Below are 11,355 nucleotides of genomic sequence, written 5' to 3' on the forward strand. Positions count from 1 at the left end.
AGGCTGCCTGGGCTGACCTTGACCTCCCAGGTTTACACATTATGCCATACCAGTCAAAAAGGGTCTGTCCCTCAGCTGCCCTCTAAGCATGTGCTAGACTGATGCCTATGTCAGTTCTGACTTGCACCTGAGCTAACAGTGGCCACTGTTCAGTTAGTCAGTCTCCAGCACTGACTTCACCAGTCCTGCAGTGTTTGTGCAACCCTCATATGTTCCTGTCAACTGTGAAACAAAACCCTGACCAACAGGACAGCTAAGCTGCTCAAACAGTATCTGTAGTGCATTTTTGCTTCCTTTCACACAGTTAACACTGCAGATGAAGGATGCTTAGAGACATCCAAGGAACAGAGAGACTTCGAGACTGTATCCTGCACTGAGCATGGAACGAGGGCAACAGTTACCAAACGGCTGCTTTTATTCCAGCATCTACAGGCCGAGAGAGGACCAATCGTCACTGCAGATGCAGCACGACACACCCTTTATTTAGTCACAGTGACGGATGGTACATTTTATTCTTCAGATTCTCCAGGCTTACGGATGTCATCAATCTTCAGAATCATTCTCACCATCTGTGTCGCAAGAGAGATCTGCTGCTTTTTGCCAATCAAGGTTTCTATGACGTGCTGATGCTGCATATCTGAAAAATAAAAACAGCCATCAGTGGTCCTTAGATCATACAAATTCACGATCAACAATCAGCTTCAATGTATGCAGGCAACAAAGCTTAGGAAAAGTAGCAGGATGCAGTATGCATCTCTGAGTTCCTAGTTACCGGGGAGACGGAGGTTCAAGGTCAGCCTGGCAAAAGCCAAATTCCATTTCAAAACCAAAAATGGTCTAAGACGGTGCCATGTTTGTCAGTCACAGACAGAGACAGGCTAATGGAGCCCTACCTCTCCCTGCTAAACTACTGGCCCCTGGTGGACTCTGGGTGATCTTTGTCTTCAGTTGTACCCACAGGTAAGCCCAACAGGCTCCACTGGACAGTTACAAACCTCTGGTCACAGAGCTAGTCCTGGTTAAACTCAAATAGAACAGAAGGCAGGAATGTGGGAACAGGAAACAGGATGTGGGGGCAAGAGTACAGAGAATACATCATATCTACACCTATATCCACCTATCTATAGCAATATCGGAGTGTCAAACAAGGAAGTAAATAAAAACCATGAATGTAAAAAGGGCTGGAGGTGGCTCAGTGATTAAGAACATCAAGTGCTCTTATAGAGGACCTCAGTTTCCAGCAACCACATGGCAGCCTACACCCATTCAGTTAACTCCAGGGCCAGAAGATTCAGTGTCCTCTTTCTGGTCCCCATAAGTACCACACACACATGGAGTACACTTAAATGCATGCAGGCAAAACACTCATGCACATAACAGAAAAAATTTTGAAAACAGGGGTTTCCTGAATAGCTCTGGCTGTCTTGGAACTTGCTCTGTAGATCAGGCTGGCCTCAGATTCAAGAGATCTGCCTCCCAACTGCTGGGACTAAAGGTATGCACCACGATGGCTGGCTAATAAATTTTAACAGATAAATAAAATCTCAAACCAAAAAAATTCTAAAGCTGTAATAGTCAACCGGCTACAGTTTTTCCTATGTCATTTTCAGATGGATTTCCTTAGTACTGAGGACATGCCTATGTTGGAAAACGGTAGCAGAAGTTTTGTTCATCAGTGACATGACATCTTATAGCACGCATATGGACAGCAGGGAAATCATGTCTGCAATGCTGAGTCAGCAGACACTTCATAGAACACCAATACCAGTTACTTTTGTTTTGGATGCTGGTGTAGACTGACCCCTCACCTCCCACCGGATGCTGGAGTCGCTATTGTCAAAATATTTGTTCTGTGGTTGAATTCACTGCAGGAACGCAGGCATGGTTGTTTAGTAAATAAATGCAGTAAAGTTTCAACAAGCTAAATGTCTGCCACTTTTTCAACAGCTGAACTGCCAAGCTGCTACAGAGTTACAAGTCTACCAAATGCCTCACAGTGGCCACAGGTCAGCCAGGTGGCAGAGTGGAACCACTCTGTACACAGCCAGACAGACATCTGTGTGAAGGAAGACAGTGCTGTACTGTAGTAAAATGAGTGTGCCACTAAGACTAGGTCCTACAGCAATCAACTCAAACAACTAAAACCAAGAACTGTATTCAAGAACCCAGAAGGGAGCAGTTCATTGTGGCAAGATTGCACCATCTTCCTAGTGGAAACCTGGTTCACTCACAGAATGCCAACAAGCAACTCACCATTTGTGCCCTTGTGCAAACAGTCAATCCCAAGGGCAGGGTTGGACTCCTTCACTTGCTTGGCTCGAACTTCAGTCATGGTCTGGATGGGATTCATGCCACTGTTTTCTGAAAGTGCCATGGGGATGACCTCCAAGGCATCTGCAAAAGCTCTCATGGCATACTGCTCCAAAGTTGGGCACTGGAAGGGCACAGGGGCAGTGAGTGCACTTGGCAAGAGTCAACCTGAGCCAACAGCAGTTCCTAAGAATACACTGGCATACTTCCTCAGGGCAAGCTTAATAAACCATGGTTACTTCATCTATAGAATGAAAGTGATGGGACATAATGTGCCTGGAACCAGACATAGCAGTTTTCACTTCGATTCTGCCCGTTACCTTATCTGCCTCTTTACTGACAGCCAGGGCGCAGGAGATTTCAGCAGCTCCTCCTCCATACACAACTCTATTGTCTCGGATGAGGTTCCGAATGACACACAAGGCATCATGGAGAGATCGTTTTGCTTCTTCAATGATCTGGGGAGAAGGTTATGTCTCAGCACCTCAAGCTGGCAGAGCAAGAAGACCCTGAACCCACTGAGTCACCTTCCAGCTCAAGAACAGATCCTTACCATCTTGTTTCCTCCTCTGATGAAAATGGTCACAGCTCTAGAGTTCTTACACTGCTCAATGACCAGCATTTTGTCTTTTGTAGTGCCGAATGAGATCTCTCGCACCACACCGGCAAAGCCCAGCTTCTCAGAGGTAAGCTCTGAGAATCTCGGGACTATCCGTCCTCCTGTTGCAATGGCGATCAGCTGAGAGGACAGACAGATGTGGTCAATGCTAGTGAACTTCCAAAACTGGACCACAGTGAACAACACTTAACCCAGGACCATGTTGTTCACTTGAAGTTAGAGCTACCCAGCTCTACTGCAGTCAATTCCTATCCTATCTCACAGTCTGGGTGCCCTGTCTGTGAACCCAGCTCACATATCCCCACAACACAGAAAAAAAAGGGAAGCAAGGCTTGTCCAGATCAGGGTTTGGGAGAGCTGTTCCTACTCTGCTGTCACAGTACCAGACTTTCTTGTCCCCAAAAGCCAATAGAGAAGCCCAGAGAGTTGACTACACAATACCAGAAATACAAAGCATTGTCATTCAAATAAAGATTCCAGAATGTTCTACCAGTTACTCTTCCTCTAAGCTGTTGCTTTTTGGCATGTGGTGGTTGTTTAAAGCAAATGCTGTCAAAGTGGCACCAAATACAAGCATACATTGCAGGCTTACCCCACACCCAGCAAGGGCTCTGAGTTTTGGCCTCCTACCTCAATCTCAGGTCCTCCTACCCAGCGAACTGCAGGGAGAGCATTCTGAAGAAGTAAATGATTGGCTTCATCATCAAAGCCCCACTGGCAAATAGCCAGGTTAGCACCAGTTTCTTTAATCTGGGAAAAGAAATGCCACAACTCTTATTAGTAACAAGTTGGTATTTGTTCCTTGCCACATGATCTGAAAAAAAGGAGACACACAGCAGTGTGTGGAGTCAGTGCACCGAGAGAAGGAAATTGCTCCTCCCCACACTAACACATGTGCCAGCGGAAACCACTTTGCTTTCTAAACTGGGCTTAATTCCTGCTACTTCTTAACTCTCGTTTGCTCCATTCAAGCCCAGGAGAGCTGGAAATGAAAGGCACACCTAAGATGCCAAACTCGCAAGGCAGCCCAGGACAAGTCAACCTCTTTCCTAATATGCCATCCGGTTTTCCTTACTGTACTTATTTTTGTGCCTGACACTGAACACAAGTGACACTGCACGTTATTTGTAGCCAGGTGACAAAGTTTGCAGGTGGTAATTCTGTTAGTGCCTGTGGAGCTGGTTCAGGGAGCACCGAAGGACTTACCTGCTGAATCATCTCTTCAAACTTCTCCTTTTCATATTTCTGCAGGGCTTTGTAGTCCTCCACAGAGGTCACATCCAGCTTGTGCTTCGTCTTTGGTTTAGGTGGCTCAAATGGACACGTGAGAATCGCAATCTTAGCATTTTCCACTTTCTATGGGGAAAGAATGAACACCTGAAGTGGCGGGGCCTGGTTAGAAGCAGTGTAGAGGTGTAAGAGCACCAACTTACTTTTGGCATCTGTGGGTGACTGAAGTCCTTATCGACGATCACACCCTTTATAAGTTTGGTGTCCTCCAGCCTCCCACCTACTTTGCCTTCCACTTTGATGAGCTCAAAGTCAACATCTCTCCGCTCCATATCTGCCACGGTGAGGACGGCATTCACAGCGATCTCAGCCATTTGCCGATGACAGCTGTTAACACTGATGAAAACACAGTTTTCACATTCCTTATATGACAGCAGTAACCAAACCATCACATCATGCAACTCATCAACACTCTAGGAAAACTAGTCCTGCTTTCCAAGTTAAAGCCGACCAAGGGCATTAACGGCCCAGGCAAAGCAGTACGCCTGAGCTGCATGAACCCTTTATGATTTGAACCAATTGTACCTTTGAGCCTTGAAACTGCGCATACATTCATTTTCCTCTAAAAATGCCAGGTCCACCTGAAAGCAGGATCGCAGTTATCTACTTTGATACAACTACATCTTAAGCTCAGTTCTGTTCTGGACATCTGGCCCTTTACTGCAGACACTCAGCTTTCCTGTGTCTTCTCAGACATGAACGAGCAGTCCTCAGGTGCTTCTCAGCCCAGTTATTTATTGCACTCGCCTTCATATTGAGACCATTCCTTCTGCTAAAAGCACCAGACATCTATAACAGCTCCACATTTAAATACTGCTCACACTGTTAAGTGATATAACAGAGAGATAAAAGGCTGGTGAGAAGGCTCAATGGGTCAAAGCAGCTGCTGCCAAGCCTGGTGACCCACCTGGTAGGAGACAGCAGATTCCTACAAGTTGTACATGCACACACAGAATAAATGTTAACAAGAGTAATGGGGGGGGAGTGAGAGGGCAATAAGGACCCCATTTTCTCTAACACGTGGCTTACATACCCACCCACCCCCACACCGGTATCAAGCAGGAAGACAAACAAGAGCAAAGTACAAGGAAACACGTATGAGATGCACAACAAAGCTTCCACGTGTGATTAAAGGGTTCACATGAAGTTTTCATGGCACTGTACAGCAGCAGACTAGAGTGTCTGCCACTGCAGACAGGAGCATCCCTAGGCCGAGACCACTTAGTGTTTAGGGGCAAGAGCAGACGTTAGGAAATACTGACAGAGATTTTAAGACAGGAAGGCCAATTTTAAGACCATCCTCCTAATTACATTAAAACTTTAGAGCAGTACATTTGTTTACTGATTAAAACACAAATGCTTCCTCAAAATGACTTTCTACTGAGGTGACAGGAAAAAATAGAATTTTCTAGTCAGGGAGATTTACTAACTTAAGTGACAAATCTAGTCTCCAATATAAATACAGGAAAACAAGCAAATCCAACAGAAACTTTAGCAAATCATACAACATGTGAACATTCCTCCAAAGGGCAGGCTTGCAAACCACATTGATCTGATAGGACACATACACTTTGGAGCCCAGCGTGGTCTTTGCAGTCTGAATCAGGGGTTCGGGGTTGTTTATGTCAACAAGCACACTATCACTGATCTTGTCCAGGTGATCTATAGCAATTCGGGCAGCCTGTTCATAGCCATCGGCAATTCTGATTGGGTGGATGCCTCTGTCCAGCAGCTGCTCAGCTTCTTCCAACAAGGCACCAGCCAAGACTGTAAGCAAGACAGTAGACAACCAGTTTACATTACAACTTTTAGTACAGCCTTACATGCGACCCGAAACTAACGAAGTTCTAGAATTGGGCTGGATGTAATTTTAGAAGCCAGGGCTATGAACGGAAGGGAGAAGGCCATCTCTCTTAGTTTTGATCATAGTCAAGATATAATAGGCTGCCCCTTAAAGATGAATTTGGTAATAAAAACTTAGGCAAGAGGGCGGGCAGTGAGATGGGCCTGTAGTACATACTGCCAATATAGATGGCACTGGAATTCACACAGTAGAACTGACTCCTAAAAGTTATCTTCTGTTCTTCATATGCCCCTCCCCACAGTACATGAACAAACAGAAAGATGTAGGCCACAATGCAAGGACAACATTTTAAATGGAAGGCAGTGAACTGTGGTCAGGGACTTATGCTCAGTGAGGGTATCTTAGCTTGTGGAGGGCCACTGAGTACATGCATCAACCCGTCTCCTTCCCCTGTTGGTGACAGAAATGAATTTGGTTCTGCTAATTTAAAACCTGCTGCACTCCAAACACACCTACAATAGTGCTTGGGAAATTATGGCAATTCCAAGAGTGTTAAGTAAATGATTTTAAATGAGCTGCAGCAAAGGCAACCCTGTACATATTAATGTGTTTTCATCTCCTCTGATCTGTAAAGCAATTACAAATTAGATTTAGCTTTGTATGTATGCAGAGGCATGCATGGGTGTAGAGGGAGGGATGATGAGCTGGAGTCAGCTCTCTCCCATGGAACCCCAGGGTTAAATGCAGGGGTTTATTTATTATTTAGGCTTTGCTGGTAAGCACCTTCACTGGCTAGCTGAGCCACCTTGCCAGTCCTCAAACTCTGGATCCATTAGAAGATTTCAAATCTCAGGAAAAAATGCTAAGAACAGTAACCCATGTTTTCTCTTCACATGTGTACACCTTTTCTAGTTAACTCTTTAAGTAGTTGCAGGAGGGCAGGAGTACCAAGGCATTCTTTGTGTAACCATCATGTAGCTGTCAGCTCAAGGACAATGAACACTGACACAATACAATACAACCTACAACCCAAAATTGTGCCTCCTCCACATTCATCTCACTAACTTCTGCAGCTTAAAAACAATGGATCAAAAGCATACACTACAAGCTGTCCTATCTCACTGCCAATGCTCCCCGCCTCCTCTGTGTTCTTCCCAACACCACTCTTCAAAGTCTGGCCCACTTGTGCCACAATGTGCTCCCCAATTTCAGTCTGTCCTATTGTACATATGAGTAAGATGTAGAAACATCAGCTCTTGTGATGCTTTTCAAACACCTTATGTTAGTAAAGCTGCTTCTTTTCTTACCAACCACTCCCGTGGTTCCATCTCCAATTTCATCATCCTGGGATTTGGACAGTTCAACCATCAGTTTGGCAATCTGATGATCCACATCCATCATGCTGAGAATGGTGGCACCGTCATTCGTTACAGTGACATCGCCATCCTTATCTACCATCATCTTATCCAGCCCTAAAGGACAAAAGTTCAGAAGGACGTTGGCAAAAGAACGTGTAACCAGGAACTAGAGGTAACATCTCAAATCTCAAGCAATTCTTACCTGAAATTCATTAGAAACAAATAATCCAACACTCATAAAACATCCACCAGATATCCTTCCACCAGACAATCCAAACAGTCTAAGGGCTTTAAACCAAAGAAATGCAGACCACCCACCATATACAGAACACCACTAAATAGAGCACTAACTCACGACACAGGTGTGCTCTGGAACACGCTAATGAGTGAAGAAAGGCCTATGTAAAGTTGTGAGCACACTGTTAACTGTAAGGAGCCCCCACAGCGTCTTGGCTGACCTAAACTGGAGGACTGCTCCACTGCATTTCTGAAGGTGTTATTGACTGTACTATGAACTTAATCCTTTATTTAAAATATCAATGGCTCTCACCGTTTGGTCCCAGTGATGTTCTCATTGTGTTTGCTACAGCTTTTGCAGCCATGATGTGAGACTAAATGAAACAAAAAAGCAAATACCCAGTTACATATCATTTCAACAATTAAAGGCATATAGTTGATGTTTACGGGGGGGGGGGGGGGGACGGGGACGGACCTTGGGATGTAATCTTTAAAATCTAGAAATTTCTATACCAATAGAGGTCTGACTTGAGCAGTAACACTCACAACTAGAAGCTTTAGCGTCAAGTGCTTTGTGTTTGGCATACTCAGCACGGGAAGGAGGCAGGCTGCCTCCATTACTGACTTGAGAACACAAACACAACACCTTCAGTTTTCACCAAAGCCCACTGTTAGAAATACCACGTCAATCCCACAAGGGAGCACCACCCTTGCTAACATTCTTAGCAAGCACTATTTTCAAAAGGAAAGCTCTGAATGGTGTCTAGGAATTTAGTACCAGTGACCCCATGGGGCTCAGAACTCAGACTGCTGTTTTAAACTGCTCTAGAACTCATCTTTCCCCCGAAATTTGGTCTGTAACAATGGCAGACCAAACTTAGCCTCGAGAGACACTAGAGCGAACAAGGGTTGGAAGTGCACGTCACTGGGAGAGTGACTGAGATGGCTCAGTGGTCAAGGTCACTTGCTCTTACAGAAGACCCATGTTCAGTTTCCAGCACCACATGGCAGCTCCCAATGGCCTGTACTTGAGTTTCAGGTGATCTGATGCCCTCTTCTGGCCTCCACAGGCACCAGAGTGCACATACATACGTGAAAGTACTCATCCATACACATAAAACAAATCTAAAGTAAAAACCCAAACCAACACACACATCCCATTATTTCACAAAGCTACCCTGTCTTCACTAAACAGCAATGTTACATGTATAACATCCTTGTTTAAAAGTAATGTTCTTTATGATTTATTTTCAGTAAAGGTTTGATTTGTATGCCACCACCCCGGCAGGCCTTGACCTCTACCCTCCAGGAATGCAACCCACAGCTTCACTGCAGAATCTGGTCTGGGCCATTAGTTTTCATTGAAACTCTTCTCTTCTAACTCGGGTGTTAATAACAACCATCTTCCCACACCAAAATTAACATTACTGTTACTAAAGTATTAACAGTGCAAGCCTGAAAGACCCCTCCTCTGGTCCCAGATACACCCGGCTCTCATTTCCTTCAATGTCATGTTCTTTTATTCTTGTCACCACTAGCTTAACTCAGGTCAAAACCACCCTACAGAATTCTAAAACCACATCCCATGCACTTCCTAATTGCTAATTAACTGATTTTCTAGAGTCCTTTAACAATTCCAAAGGTTTAAAAGGACTCGCAGTGCCTTAATACTGGAGCTCAAAAGCAAAGCACTTGAGAGCACCCCTGGCTCTCCCTGGTGCTCCAACTCAATGTTCTCACCCGCAAGGTGCAGAGGAATGCAAACTTCTCTAACCACAGAGACCTTGAGTTTTCAGAACTGTGCAAGGACACATGCTCATTAACTTTTCTTGTCATCCCTAATGGCTGACTACATAACACCAAGTTCCATTTTTCCTTTGCAAACCCTGGTGACTCTTAAAATGCACTTTGAGGTATGTATTCACAATGGGCTCTTTGAAAAGCACCACAGGGAAACGTCTCTCTGTGCCCAAGGATACCGGACACCTGAGCTTTGTTGCTCAAACACGTATGTATTGAGCTGAGGCCAACAGCTGAACACCGTAGTACACAGAACAGCAAGGGTGAGCTCACGGCTCTAGACCACTAGCTGTGATGCAGCTGGAGGCAGACTGACGTCATGGCCCGTCTCTCTCAGCTGCTGTGAAATCTGTCAACTTCTCTATGGCCCTGCCCTAAGGGCCTAATTCTAGAAGCAGACCTATCTTGAGTGAGGGTCACATGCAATAGTCCATGTAGTTAGCACAAATGGCAGACCCAGCACAACTGTTAGCATTAATTACACTGGTAAAATTTCTGCCTGTTGGAATGTTTCTTAATTTGGAAGTACCTTAGGGGTGTGTGTGGGGGGGGGGGGGGGTTGGAACCGAATACAATGCATATGACTTGAGAAAAAAAATTCCCCCTAGGAAGGAAACAGAGCCAAGCATCTACAATTGCTCTGTCCTCTTTTGTCACTCCAATACACCTGTCAAGCCGCCGGCATGACAGACAGTTCCCATTGGGAAACCAGTAAAGTTCCCATTGGGAAACCAGTAACTGGAGTCAGTGAGCAGGTGTATTACTTCTAAGTCTGTTTTTAAATAAGACCCTAACATTAGGAGAACAAGGCAGAGGCATAAAAGGCACACCTAACACCCAAGATGCAGCTCCCTCCTTGAGCGTTTTCTGTGGCAACACCTGTCAACGAGATTACTTTTCTTTTTTGGTTTCCCTGTGTAGCTTTGGAGCCTGTCCTGGAACTAGCTCTTGTAGTAGACCAGGCTGGTCTCGAACTCAGAGAGAATCTCTTCCTCTGCCTCCCAAGTGCTGAGACTAAAGGTGAGTGCCACCACTCTCCGGCTGATATTCCTTTCTTAATCTGAGTTCTAGCTCGGGGTCCGGGCCCTTTTTATCCCTTTCCTTCTATAGGACTTTCCTTCCTACTCATCAGTTCGGCTCTGCCTTCCTCCAGGATAAGTTCTTTGTTTCCCTGTGATGGGGTTCCAAGAGTTCCAACTTTGGGGAGGCATCACAATTTGCAGCCAGGTGTGCGCTCCTGAAACTGTCTCCTTCCATTCCAAAAATACGTGTTTTCTGACCCAAGAGGATGTACGGTCTCCTCTGAACACAATGCTCTGGCCCTTGCAAACACGTGTGTGCATGTGAGTGTGTGTGCATCACACAGTTCCTTCCATCAAAGTTGGAAGAGCTCCCTCCGCTGTCACTTGTCATCCCTCTTACAAGCGGCCTGCCGGCGAGTCCACTTTCAGCTTGGGGGAGCCGCAGGCCCGATCCCCAGGCGAGCGGGAGGGGTGAGCCCCACCCAGGGCGGGAGAGCCGGCCGCTCTCCCCCATCACCTCCGGGCTTAGGCCTCCACGACCTCTCTCGCGCGCGCACAGGGGACGGGTGTGTACACGGAGCCCACGCGGGCTCCTCGGAACCGCAGATTCTCGACCTTTTGGGCCAGCACATGGCCGAACCGCTCTCACGCAGGCGCAGAAGAGCGCTCGGGCCGCCTCCCTTCATCCCGCTGCCTCGCGTTCCGGGCCGTTACCTTGAGGGCCTCAAGCCCCATGAGACGGGACTTGCGGTCTTGATCCTTGATGATGAGGAAGGGGCGCCCATACTCATCGAAGGCGAGGGTCCCCACGGACGCCATGCTGGGCGAGCTACAAGAGACGCTTTCCAACAACCGGCAGGGACCACTCCGGAATAGAGAAGGCACCTTCCTCTCGCGAGACGACGCAAAGTCTCG

General features: G+C 46.2%; 1 protein-coding gene across 1 annotated transcript; it reads right to left on the reverse strand.

The window, feature by feature from the left end:
- Positions 1-397: 397 nt before the first annotated feature.
- Cct5 (chaperonin containing TCP1 subunit 5) lies at positions 398-11,343 on the reverse strand. Its single transcript, XM_005065468.4, has 11 exons — positions 11,155-11,343; positions 7,932-7,992; positions 7,331-7,495; positions 5,788-5,986; positions 4,363-4,555; positions 4,136-4,285; positions 3,560-3,679; positions 2,864-3,049; positions 2,631-2,768; positions 2,254-2,434; positions 398-637 (listed from the first exon to the last, which is right to left on the reverse strand). The coding sequence occupies exons 1-11, from the start codon at positions 11,257-11,259 to the stop codon at positions 510-512; spliced, it is 1,626 nt and encodes a 541-aa protein (XP_005065525.1). The 5' UTR covers positions 11,260-11,343; the 3' UTR covers positions 398-509.
- Positions 11,344-11,355: the final 12 nt, after the last annotated feature.

This window comes from Mesocricetus auratus, unplaced genomic scaffold (assembly GCF_017639785.1).
Source record: "Mesocricetus auratus isolate SY011 unplaced genomic scaffold, BCM_Maur_2.0 Super-Scaffold_100015, whole genome shotgun sequence".
Classification (NCBI taxonomy): domain Eukaryota; kingdom Metazoa; phylum Chordata; class Mammalia; order Rodentia; family Cricetidae; genus Mesocricetus; species Mesocricetus auratus.